The 13,725-nt window shown below is 29.6% G+C and overlaps 2 protein-coding genes across 5 annotated transcripts; one reads left to right on the top strand and one right to left on the bottom strand.

The window, feature by feature from the left end:
- Nucleotides 1-175: 175 nt before the first annotated feature.
- Nucleotides 176-6,004, bottom strand: LOC137823864 (uncharacterized). 4 transcript variants are annotated; one of them, XM_068629173.1, is made up of 7 exons: nt 5,712-5,850; nt 5,400-5,532; nt 3,037-3,295; nt 1,001-2,410; nt 844-912; nt 564-762; nt 176-421 (listed from the first exon to the last, which is right to left on the bottom strand). In XM_068629173.1, the coding sequence occupies exons 4-7, from the start codon at nt 2,384-2,386 to the stop codon at nt 351-353; spliced, it is 1,725 nt and encodes a 574-aa protein (XP_068485274.1). In that variant the 5' UTR covers nt 2,387-2,410; nt 3,037-3,295; nt 5,400-5,532; nt 5,712-5,850; the 3' UTR covers nt 176-350. The 4 variants fall into 4 exon arrangements, with proteins under 4 accessions (XP_068485274.1, XP_068485271.1, XP_068485273.1 ...); XM_068629170.1 differs by having other exon boundaries at nt 5,639-5,817; XM_068629172.1 differs by lacking the exon at nt 3,037-3,295 and having other exon boundaries at nt 5,712-6,004.
- Nucleotides 6,005-12,632: 6,628 nt separating this feature from the next.
- Nucleotides 12,633-13,353, top strand: LOC137823865 (zinc finger protein ZAT11-like). Its single transcript, XM_068629174.1, has one exon. It carries the CDS (start codon nt 12,744-12,746, stop codon nt 13,239-13,241), a length of 498 nt encoding a protein of 165 aa, XP_068485275.1. The 5' UTR covers nt 12,633-12,743; the 3' UTR covers nt 13,242-13,353.
- Nucleotides 13,354-13,725: the final 372 nt, after the last annotated feature.

Consider the following 13,725-nt stretch of genomic DNA (forward strand, 5'->3'; position numbering starts at 1 on the left):
AACCTCTATTCAACTTCATACATAGTATAGATGGGATGGGTTACCACCCACAAAATTGACATGACAACCCTAATACTGGATGGAATCTCTTAAAAGATTCACTAAGGAAGATGGTTTGCAAGGAATTTAACAAAGGTGACAGGACATCAGCAAATTGTGATGGAAAGAATGACACTGAACCACGAAAAGACATCTTCATTCATAAACAAAACAATCAAGTTCCTACAAGAAGCATCAGCTAAAACTTGCCAATTTTAAAAAGTCTTCTAAACTATCAAGCTTGCCAATCACTCACTATGAACAGATTACATATCTACCACAGTTCTGAACTTTCAAGAAGAAAATTGAACTCAAGACAGAATTATCACTTCATCCTTTCCGTAAATACGTTGAAGCTCCCGAGTAGCAGCTTGGTATGATGCTGATAAGGAGGGAAACAGATTAGAAGTAGAAAGATTGAGGAATTTGTGTTGAATATATCTGAGCATATGGATAATTGAAGCACAGTCATGGTCATCCAGGTGTTCTTAACAATAACCAGGCAAACTGAAAACTCTTGTTACCTTTCCATATTCGAAAGTTCTTTTGGTTGATGGTAGAGCCAGTCACATTTTGAATTGCATCAAAAAGCATCTCCTGAGGAGTGTTTTTCAGCTCTTGAACAACAGCATATATAGTTTTTCCATTCTCAAAGTATATGTGATTATTGGGGTGTTTTGTCTTGGCACCAGCATGACGCTCAAACTCATATGCATTAAGAGCCTTCATGATAAAATTTAACATATGAGCACAATCACTTCGGTTATGCAGATTATCAGAACGTAAGTGATTTGAAATGCGAACCTTTGACTGCTTGCAGTCGTCACATGAACACAAATACCCTGTTCCTTTTATGATTCCTTTAAGACTTTTCTGCCACGCATTTTCTTGAAAATGTTATATAAGTAATATAAAGTACAAAAACTGAAATGAAGTTAGATAAAATTAAAACAGACTTTACCTCCCGTGACCATGAAACATATTTCACCTGAACACCATCAAAAATACCGGTTGACAGTAAACTTTTGACATTTGAAGGGAAGTTGTTCGTAGGAGCCTTCTTGGTTGTTGTCTTAGGCTCTTTGTTCTTAACAACAGTATCATTTTTAGTATTGAGCTTTGGAATGCTATTTACAAGTGATTCAGTGTTTGTTTCACTCAAATCATTCTGACTATCCAAACCTTGAGCTGAGTTCTGGTTTCCTATCAACAGATCATAGCCACTAATGATTCCACCAGAGGGATTTGCTTCAGGGTCATCATGAAAACCTCCAAAAGATATGGTACTGCTCTGACCCTTATGGTGATTTTGACCAACGGGTAAAGAACTAGAATCTCCTCTGTCATATGATGGAACTGTTGATGCAATATTTGAATCCACCTTATCATATGTTGGACCCATTGATATTAAATGATCGGTACCCTTGTCATAAGGAGCAACAGTAATGAAATTCTCTCCTGATTTACCAAAGGTTGGGCCAATTGATATAAAGCTCTCATGCCCCTTGGAATATGAGGTGCCCAGAGATATTAAATTCCCATCTTCTTTCTCATATGATTGACCCATTGATATGAAATTCCCATCTCCCTTGTCAAAGGGCTGACCCATTGATAAGATACTTTCATCTCCCTTGCCATAATTGTGACCCATCAACATAAAGCCCCCATCCCCTTTATTGAAGTTGTGAGCCACTGAAAGAAGATTGTCATCAGTCTTACTACTTATTCTAGACCCCATACCAATGGTGTTGTCATTTCTATGGTTATAAGTAGGACCCAACGAAATATTGCCATCATTCTTGTTGTAGCCAGCACCTACTGAAATTGTACTATTATCTTCCCTGCTATAGGAGTGCCCCATGGCTGCAGAAGGCATGCAATTGTCAGAATCTCTAACTTGATTAACTTTAACTTTTCTGATGCCACCAAAATTGAGACATGATGATGGGTCTGCAATGGAATGAGATATTGACAATCCCACCGAAGGATCATTACCATATTGGTGCTCAAAATCCTTCCTTCCCATGTTCATATTTCCACTAACAATAGATGGCACATTCTTATCAACCAAATTCACAGTCCTAGCAAGATCAGATCCAAAAAGTCGGTCAGAAAATTGACCCATGACAGAGTGAAATCCTGAACTGGTGTCCCATTGGGAAACATTCACATGTGAAACTCCCGAAATTGGCCTACCACTAACATCTTCAACTGCTTGTTTCTTGTTGCTGACTATTTCAGGTTCACCTGTATCCATAAACCACTGATGACTACGCTTGGGTTCAATTCTGGAAGAATTTTCATATCCCACATTTTCTTCAGCCATGCAGCCAGCATCCCGTGGCATCCAAAAACTTTTATGTTGGTAGGACTGCAGAATTCCACAACTTAGAATGCTTATCTTATTTGAAAGAAATTGCAGTATTGAAAAAAATACTGAGTGTTGAAGAAACACAAGGCAAAGATCATGGCAGAAATTTCTATTTAACTTTTAATATAGCATCTATGGTATCCCTAAAACAAATTCATCATCAAGATCATTCAAACAGAACACCAGATTGATTATCACAAACATAATACATTTTCAATATAGGAATTTTCTAAACACTAAGAAAATATAAAAATAAAAAATAAAAAATTCAAACACGCTACAACCTAAAAGCCTAAATATCACTGATCTTCCAGCTGAGAAACCTTATTATCGGATCATGGATGCAGAAAATGCTTTGCTGTTCAGGACCTCTACAAACAGTCATTCATATCCTTTCAACACAATTTTGAGCATTGCATCTTATGGACATGAGCTGCTACTTTTTCTTTGTTTATTCATTAATGAAAAATGTATTAAGAGAGAAGATGTAAGATCCACCACTAAATGGGAATGTGTCTGGGCCAATGGAGTGGGAGGTACAAGAGTACAAGGGAGAAACAAATTCTGTATAATCCAAGACAGTTAGAGGAAAGAGAATTTGTTATGGGGAGGCAGCAGCAGCATACACATATACAATTTAGTGGAGAGTGGCCAATGGAGACATTTGGTTTTGTAAAGCTGAGGATTACAGATGAGGCTTGGGATCTCTCAGCAAGAAGCAACAGTCCTCACGAGGACAGACCCTGTGGTTCTCAGTCCCTATGTAATTGCATATATTCATTTTTCTGTGATGATATTGACAATCCCTGAGTTTTGCTCCAATTTATATTTTATCATCTGGTTGTCAGACCATCATGATGCCCTGAGGAGTCTCATGCAGAAGCACTGGAAAAAAGGATGGGTGAGATATGCAGCAAGCTGGGGCAGGCTCACTCCACAATATTAAAAATATAATCCATACAGAATACTGGTCAGGGCAAATCTTTACGTGAATCATATTGAAGCGTCCCCTTTAAATATCAGTAATAAATGGTTGCATCAGTAAATTTGTCTGTATTTTAGTTTCGATTATTGGCTTCTCTTGTTTATATCAATCAGTTTACTTGTTAGATGCATTCCATGCCAATATACTTTATATATTCATTGTTATATTTACAGGTTTTTTCATTTGAAATGCTCATAAAGATAGCAGAGAAGCATAGCAATTTTTCTTTCAGAAAAACAAAATTTGAGAGATAACAGTGAAATAGCCACCAGGTGGGATAAGGTATCCCTCAAAAATGAAAAATAAAAGCCAAAAAACACAAAGTGGCTAAGACATGCAGCAAAGCCGCCCAGCAACAAGAACAATAAATAACCCATATGTACCAACATATTCACTTTCTTGTTAGAGCCCGTTCTCTCATGAACAAATCACCACAAACAAATTTCAATCATCTTTCAATAGGTTCTATTACAATTATCCCTTGAAAACACTTGTTCCTAATCTTACATTTTCTGGTATGTTTACTTGTATATCTCATTGTTCTAATAATTAATTTTTGGAATGTGTTGAAACTTTCCACTACCCAAATTCACTAACAAAGTTTGAAGAGAGGTGTGGTGCATTTTCATATAGCAGCCCAAAGAGCCCACAATTACAGCCAAAATAGTGGTTGTACCAGTGGTATAGTGAGGCTCTCCAAAGATCCATTTTTGCCTTATAAGCAAGGTCGATTTTGGAGGCAAAGCTGAAATTTCCTCGCCCTTTTTAAAATTTAAAAAATCTCTAATTGGATGTAGTTTTCTGTACCTTTGTCTTTGAACCCTCAACCTTTCTATTATTTTTTCTGAGCAACACCCATTTTCATTTTTATTTAATATTGAAGACGTCATGTATTTGAAATATGAATGTCATTTGAATTGTTTGTTTCCTTGACATTTAATGTTATTTACTTGGATGTTCTGCGTAAAATCACCTTTTATGGTTAATTGTAAATTTGTCAGTGTTATCAAATTTAATTAAGATTAAAATATTTTAAGTAATTCATATCGGTTTGGGTTGGTTAGGTTCTTACCAAAGTTGTTAAGAACCCTAACCAAACCTATGTGTTTGCATTTGTTGAAATCGAGTGTCCAGGTCAAATAAAAAAAAACAAGAATCCTCAATGAAAGAAGGCAGGATGTGACGTAAGAAAAGAGTAAAAGGATTCTGGAGTTGGTATCCATGGCATTCAAGAGAGAGAGGTCAGATTTGGTTTTACCCTTTTAGGTGTTTAGGACTTTGTGTTAAGGGAGCATAGATTGGATAGAGATTTTAAGCTGGTGGTAAGCAGATGCTGTGACAGTAGAGAAGGGAATTGACAGTGGATTTATGATAGTATATCACGTTTGGTTTGGATTGGTTATTTAAAAAAATTAAATTCTTCGACCCAAGAAGCAAACCAAACCAATTTCTTGCTATTGGTTTGGTTTGATTGGGTTCATGGGTTAATTCAGAACCATGGTCACCCCTTATAATGACACCTTGCACTATAAAACACTAGATAGAAACATTATCAAAATGACATCTGGAATTCATCAAACAGATTGCACAAAATGTTGACATTTTAGAGTGTATAGATACATTCAAAATATCTGGTTACAGCAGCAACAAAGTGTTGTTTTGCTTCCCTCAACTCACCAGATAAGCTATAATACGAGGCTCAAGTTCTTTATTCTGATAACAACGCCATGTTAACAATTGTATGAGTCATTAAAACTGAGTTTCATAGGAGTATCTTATAAAATCCCCGCTACTAAATCACCCCCGTTTAACAATTTGAGTAAACCAATAAATCAAGTGCATAAAATTCCAAAAGGAATACATAAATTTCAAGTATCTTTACATAATTTAAAGAAAACACAGCAAGAGTATTATACAAACAATCATGCAAAACCAGACAACCACAAAAACACATATCAGACCCCGATTTTACATGCAAACAGTCTATCAGAATCTTGAACCTACCATTTCTCTCCTTGATGTTTCAAAAAAAAAGTATAATCCGACTCAACAATTCACGGTGTCACCACTCAGAGAGTAATGCAAATCACCACGTCCAATACAGCGACGCACCATAAAACCCTGTGAACTCGATCAACTGCATCACAAAAATCAAAAAGAGGATCAACTCATCAAATCGAAATCTACTATGTTGATCCAACTAATATATGCAAAATAAAATAAAATCAGCAAAAATAAAAAACCTAAAATGAGAAAACGGATTGAATCTGCTATCGCTAGGGTTTATGGAAGAGGTTTTGAAAACGGAAACAGAACCTCCATAGACTTATCTTACGATGCTGGTGCTTCTCCGTTGATAGCTATAACGTTTCGTTTCACTTCGAAACGAAGTGTTTTTTGGGATTTAGGAATAATGAGGTTTAGAGAATGTGAGAGGGTGGATCAGAGATATAGTGCGGGAATATGTAGGGTTGCCCAATTCATCATGTTATATCTACCCTACACGTGTGTACCTGTGATGTTTCCATCTTTGGAGAATCTGAACTGTGCTGAGTTGCTCGAAGGCATGAATACTCTGCAGAGAGTGCAGAGATAACTGATCAGGTAGTGTCTGATTCTGCCACGTGGAGCTTGTTTGTAGGTTGGATGTTTGTGTCAAATTCTCGTGCTAGTGACGTGGCATTGTGTGATTGGCACATCCTGAAGGAACACATGCACCCGTGAAAATTTCTCATTTGAGTCCTGAAATTGAAGTGTGAGAGTAGTCATGTAGCACAAATTCCAACATCAGGAAACTGATACGTCTGTCTTATAATCTTTACGAAGTATAATACTACCTGTAGAATTATAAATTATAATAAAAATTATTTTATTTTTAATAGAAAAATATTTTTTATAATTAATTCAAAAGAATTTTTTTTAAATTGTGTTAGAATTATAAAAAATTTAATAAATATTTTTTGAATTTGATACTTTATCAATACATATCCGTATAGTACTAGTGTCACTGATTATGTCCCTAGGTCTGTCTGAGTTTCATAGGAGATAAGTGTTTTATTTTAATTTTTATAAAAGAGTCAATATTTTGGGTTTAGTGATTGAAAATTATATGTTTAATAAATAAAATAAATATTTCTCAAGTAGGATTTTATATTAATATTTAATTATAATTATTATTGGTATAAGTATAAAATTTATTATAAAAACTAATAATTGTTATATAATATATAAAATGTTTTGTCATGTTGAAAATATGATACAATGAAGATTTATGTATTATATCATTAATTTATAATGAAATGTGTAAGGTTAACGGTGAGATCATTTATTGAGTAATTGAGTAAAATTAATGTAGTTTTAGTTTCAAATAATATGTGTGTTTTCAATAAACAAATATAAGGAAATATTCAAAAAAATAAAAATAATAATACGTATTAATGTCAATAAAGCATAAGTGATAATATTTATAATTAATTTTTCTCAATTAAAAATTTATAAATAATAATTGTACATAGTTAAAGTTAAAGTTACAATCAATTGAAAAGGTATAAACTAAGTCAAATGACAAGAATTTACTCAGCACTCTTGTGTTTGGTTGATAAATATTTGAAATCATAACAAATTCTATCTGAAATGAATTTTAAATTATTCATTAGACTCTAAACCTAATTCAATTATATAAAACCAATTTATAAGATAATGTTTGCACTCATTTATATATTATGAAATGTCTTAATCTTTATTCCATATATAGATCTCCAATATGATTAACGATGAATCATGATATTTATAGAACAATATTATAAATAAATAACTGAGATAAAACAAAGAAAAAAAAGAAAGACGAATAATTGAGATAAAACAAAGAAGACAAAAAAAGGAAGATAAAGCAGATGAGAAATAATATTTCTTTTATTCTCTTTTCCTTACTTAAATCAAGGTAAAGAGTTTGATTTATACAAACATTATACTCATTTTAAGTCTAGTTAAAGAGATATAATGTAAAATAAAAGCCAATAGAGAGTATAATAGGAAAAGACAAATCGAAGATCAGACATAAATATAAAACGAAACAACTAAGAATCAGAAAAGACAAAATTAATATTAAGTTTCTTTTAGAAACCTTGTATCTGTAACTTTTCTTAAACAATGTAATCAAATTTCTCATTTATCCATTAACATGGACCTGGACATAATTTGTTAGAACACTATTGAGTTGACAAAGATAGGGAAAACAAAGGTATAAAGTTGAAAATGAAAGATTAGAAAAGTTGTGTGAAAAGGTGTAGAAAATTGACAGAAAAAAGAGGTAGAATAGTTGAAGAGATGAAGTATGGGTGACAGAGAATAAGGTATAAATTGGTGAATGAATATAGTTGGAAGTTGAAAGATTAAGGAAACAAATTGTGATCCAAATCCAAAGAACCTAATGGATTAGGATGAATGAGGCCCATTGACTTGTGTGGTCAAGATCATACTTTGGTCAATTAACAGTGTTAATAACAAATGGGAAACAACCCTAATGCCAACATTTTTTCCCACACCTTATCTTCTTACCAACAATTTCTAGTTCTAATTCTACAAATGCACATTAATTCATAAAACTTTAATAAAATTATATATTAAACTTTATATGATTATAATTAGTAACTTTGTCATATTGTCTTGTTTTCTTTACTACAGTATTATACAATTATTTTTATATTTTTAATATTTTTTTACAATACTTTTTGTATAGCTTTCATTGTCATTATAATTTATATTTTTAATATTTTTTCTTTTTTAAGTAGTTTTGTTTGTGTTGATCTAACCATTTAAGTTGTTTTTCAATATTTTTCATTGTGTTCTAAAATAAAATATTTTTTGTTCAATTAAGTTATGCATGGATCATGACATTTTTCTTTGTGCAACTTCTTCTTCTATTAACAACTTTTTTAGTATTTTTTATTTATTTTTCATTACACCAATATTAATTTTTTTGTTGCTAACAACTAAATCTACTAAGATGTTAAGGCAAAGATTAATGAGATGCTTGTCATCTTAAATAGAATTTTCTCCTTCTTAATTGATGTTTTATAATTCAACTTATGTAAGAAATTGTGTTTAATATAATCATTGGGAGAAGTTTGTATACCATTATCATTAATAAAAAAAAAAGTTTTGAGACCATTAAGAATAGATATGAAGAAAAATAATTTATTCATTAAGGAGAGCGTTTATTATTTTTATTATTTTCCTTTATGATTTTTATTACTTTCCTCCATAATTCATTAAGGAGAGTGTTTAGAATTTTTTATTTTTTTTTTAATTTTTTTTTCATGTAATGTTATTAATTTATCTTTTGTATTCTATCCTACTATAATGAACAACCAAATAAACTCTTCCACTTAAAAATAGATAAACTTTATTAATATTATTTATGTTTTTAAAGCACTTGCACGTATAAGCTTAATTCTAAAATGTGTTGAATGTTATACACTCCTTTATTCTAAAAGAAAAAACATGTCAATGGTTTTTTTTTAAAAAAAATAAAGAAAAATAATCCACGTTACACATGTATAACATCCATTAATATAGATATTTTGTGTTTAGTATTTATTAAATTAATATAGATATAGTATCTTTATACTAATTTTTAATAATAAATATATATAGTATTTTTTAATAAATTTGTGAGTAAATTAAAAATTAATAATGTACTTAAAAGAGTGGTGTTGATATTTTTTTTTAATTATATATATATATATATATATATCAAATTTATATTTTATTATTAATTTTTTAAGAAACCAAATTCATGGTTAACTATGTTAATTGTGTAAATGGTATGACATTTATAAATTTATCATATTGCATGACATTTATAAATTACATGACAATTTACTATATATAACTATTATATTAGGTTGGCTATGTTTTTCATAATATATTACTTAGATGTGTCTTACTCATATTTATTTAATTAAATTTTAATATTAAATATAATATATATAATGAAAAATATAAAAATTTCTCCAAATTTTTCTATTAACATTTTTAAAAAATTAAAATTAGTTTCTTCATAAATTAAAATTAATTGTATATAGTAATTGATTAAAAATATATAGTATACTTTGCTTAAAAAACAATCATACTGAAATATGATTTTCACTCTAAAACATAACTTTTAAAGTATTGAGATTAAAAAGATTGATACTTTTTACAAATTGCAATATTGAAAAAAATATTGAGTGTTGAAGAAACAAAAGACAACTTTCCAACATCAAATGAGTAAGTATATTTACATCTTAAAAAAAATTAACTTTCAATAAAATTACTGTATAATCTATTGAATTATTGACATGGGAAAATTTAAAAGCCATGAAAGTCATTGTAATATGCTATAAACTTATAATTTATTACAAGTCAATAATTGACATTATTTGTGATAATCAAGTCACTTTCTATCTAAATTATTCTTTTTATGAAATAACTAAATGCATAAAGTTCTCATTATATCAAAGAGTTAGGACTACTAATAAGAATTGATTAAAACAAAAAAAAAATGATATAAAATCAAATTTTAAAATATTTACGTATATTAAACCGTAGTTGTGAGAATGTTTCAATAAATCTCTCAACAAATATTTGTAGAGAAACAAAGAAACAAAATTAAATTTAGTAAAAAATTAATATAGAAAACTTCTATGATTAATTGATTTTGTTTAAATAAAATTTTATAAAAAACACTTTTAGAAGAAAAATATAAAATAAAATAACTCTGTTAATAAACTAATTTATAAAAAAAAATAGTATTAGCTTCTACAAACTCTAATCCTAAATTTATGTATAAGTTTATTGCAATTTATGAAAAAATAACAAATACCCTATACAGTAAAAATTGCTACCAAGACTGGTTTTATAATTTACAGTAAATATACATTCCAACTTCAAAATTAGAATATTATAACAACTAAATCAGTTAATATTATAGCTTAATATAGAACAAATTAGCTTAATTGCCAAAAAAGTATTGGCTACAAGAATTTATAAACCACCACTCCATTAGAATTAAAACTTCTCAAATCAAGATTAATTTCAGGAAAATATACCTCTTAAACACATTTTTATTATAAATTTTTTAAATAAAGAGTGGCGAAAAAAACAAAAAGGAGAGACAAAACGGGATTTACAAATATGAAATAATTATTATGTCTTCATTTTTCGTTCAGTTTTTCAGTTTGATATATTAACTACATATAAATTTACGATAAAAAAAATAATTAAAATGAATAATTTCTTTTATATATAATTATATATAGGTATAGATAATTATAAAATTAGTTTTATACTCTGTTAAATAGTATTAAAATTAAAATGTATGTCTCAAATATTTTAAGGCGGCATATCTTTATTTGAAAATATATGATTTTCACTTAAAATAATAGGATTACTTAAACACATAAAAGTTTTCATACTTTTATTCCATTATAATTTTTCTATTTAATTTTGTGATAATCATATTAATGTTTTAGTAAAAAAATTAAAATAAATTATGAATTTTGTAACTTTTAAATAAATAAGGGCTCAAACTCTCTCAATTGGCAATTAAATTAAATATTTAAAGATCATGTTTGTGTATATTCTTTGTTAATGAAAAATTTCCCAAATAAATATGCTCTATAAGAACCTTTTAATTTTTGATAAAAATATTTTGAAAAGAAACATATTTATAGGACATCATTGTGACTGGGTTTTCACATATTGCTAGCTTTAAAAGACTTTGACTCAAGTTTATATGATTCTCCTTTGGTTTGTAAAACATTTTCCTATTCTCTTGTGGTTTCATGGACTTATTCTCTTGTGGTTCCTTGGACTCCTTATAGTAGATGGAGAAATTTCAAAGTTTATAATATTTATAGGGAAATGAATCATTATGCAAATCTCTTAACTAACTTGGAAATTGAAAATAAACTTGATTTTCTTTGTCATTCTACCATGCCTCTTAAATTTTTTTCATAGTAGGTTTCAATTATATCTATAATTTTTTATATTTTTTTATTAAATTTATTTATGTGATAATAGATGATTAGTGAATTCTGAAATATCAAAATTCTGATTCATAATAATTCCTAACACTACAAGAAAATCATGAAATAGAAATCAATTTGTAGAAACGAAATAATTAGTTGCAATAGTAACTAAATTAGAGACCATTAATTTTAAAAACTAAAAAAAAATTAGTTTCTAAATTAGTTTTTATTATTTTTTATTATTGTTAAATAATTTCTAAATTAGTACCTAATTAGCAACAAAAGTTTTTGCTACCAAATTTAGAAACTAAATAATTGGTAGTTAAAATCTTAGTTGCTAATTAAATACCCATTTAGAAACTATTTAACAATAATAAAAAATAATATAAACTAATTTAGAAACTAATTTTTTTAATTTCTATTTTAGTTTATATTGTAACTAATTATTTTGGTATCTAAAAATTGATTTCTATTTCATGATTTTCTGTAGCGTAGAATGAATTTCTTTATTAAAAAGAATAGGATAATATATATATTAAAATGCGAACACAGCTATTGACACTTGAATGTGAAAACTTACTTTAAATAGATTATTAAATAAAGAAAATATTGGTTTATATTAATAAATAATTCTGGCTTCCGTACAAATGATTTTATTTATTTAGTTTAATATGAAATTTATTTGAACGTGGAGCACGATTTCTAGATGTTTGGAATTCAGCGTTAACGTGCACTGTTCCTTCCTACTCTTCTCTGTTGCTTCCTTTTTCATACTTTTCCCCACACTTTGCCCTAAGAATTTTCCACCACAGTTTGAACAGTTTTAATAACAGTAGTGCCGCCCAATGTCTCGTTTGGCTCAGCAAATCTGTCACGCTTACGCACCCGCACCAAACTCCTTTCACACCAAACAACCCCTTAGTAACGAACCCTAATCTTCTTACTTCACCACATCCCAATTAATTGCTTTGATTGCTGCACCACTCACACTTCCTTATTCCACAAGCTATCAAAGTCACAACACCAACATTATTCATGTCACACACAACACAAATGTTCAACACACATTAAAATAACAATAAATTTTTTCTATCTTCAACCATATGCTAAAATTTTATTGCTTAAAGTTATTTTCAGATCTTAATCCAAAAAAAAAGTCAACTATTGTTAGAGTAGTGTTCAACACTCTCAAGCTACCAAACCTAGAACAACCCTTTATAAATACCAAGCCCTTTTAGTCTCCTAGAGTTCCATTCCAATACCCTTTTCCCTTTTCATACATAATCCATTGAAACCAGGCCACCCCATTTCTCAAGTTTCTGTTTTTTCTGCGATCATGAAGAGAGAAAGAGAGGTTGACAGTGTAAGCATGGCGAATTGTTTGATGTTGCTCTCTCGTGGAGGTGAATTTGAGGCCTCATATTCAAGCTCTTCTTCCATGAGCAACCGTGTGTTTGAGTGCAAGACATGCAATAGACAGTTCCCTTCTTTTCAAGCACTTGGTGGGCACAGGGCTAGTCACAAGAAACCTAGGTTGATGGCAAGTGAAGGAGAATTGCTTCATGATTCACCTGCAAAGCCTAAGACTCATGAGTGTTCTATTTGTGGATTGGAGTTTGCTATAGGGCAAGCCTTGGGAGGGCACATGAGGAGACACAGAGTTGCAAATTTGAACAATTCCACCACCAGTAGTAGTGGTGGGAGCAGTGTTGATTCTTCAAGCAAGAACAACAAGAGAGTTTTGGTTTTGGATTTGAATTTGACACCCTTTGAGAATGATTTGGAGTTTTTGAAGATCAGAAAACCAACTACTTTGGTTGATTATTTGTATTAGTTCATCTGTTAATTATACTCAGGGAGGTGTAGTTGTGTATCATACATAGATGATGAATGTTTTGTTTTTTAATCTATGATCTATATACTTGTTTATCATACTGTATGAAAAATCGTTCATTTATTGGGCAGAATAATAAGAACCTCATGATATTCTGAGAGAGAAAAAAAAGGATTATTTTGATTATTTTTTTTTCAATTGAAGGTTTGGTTTTTGATTCACTTCTAAATTCTTTGTTTATCTTTATTCGTTTTAGTTTGGTGATGGAATTTATTTTTGACAAAGTTAATATTTTGAGTAGATGTCTGAAAGATGTTCTATTGTTAGATTATCATTGGTTTATTTATATATGGGTTTGATTACTCTTAAAATGATTAATATGTATATATTATTTATTATAGATAAAAAACAAATTGATATGATGAAAGATATTCTTTATACTCATAAATAGGATTCATCTTTCTTATCTTTTATCTTTTTTGTT

The sequence above is a fragment of the Phaseolus vulgaris genome, chromosome 8 (assembly GCF_000499845.2).
Source record: "Phaseolus vulgaris cultivar G19833 chromosome 8, P. vulgaris v2.0, whole genome shotgun sequence".
In the NCBI taxonomy this organism is placed as follows: Eukaryota; Viridiplantae; Streptophyta; class Magnoliopsida; order Fabales; family Fabaceae; genus Phaseolus; species Phaseolus vulgaris.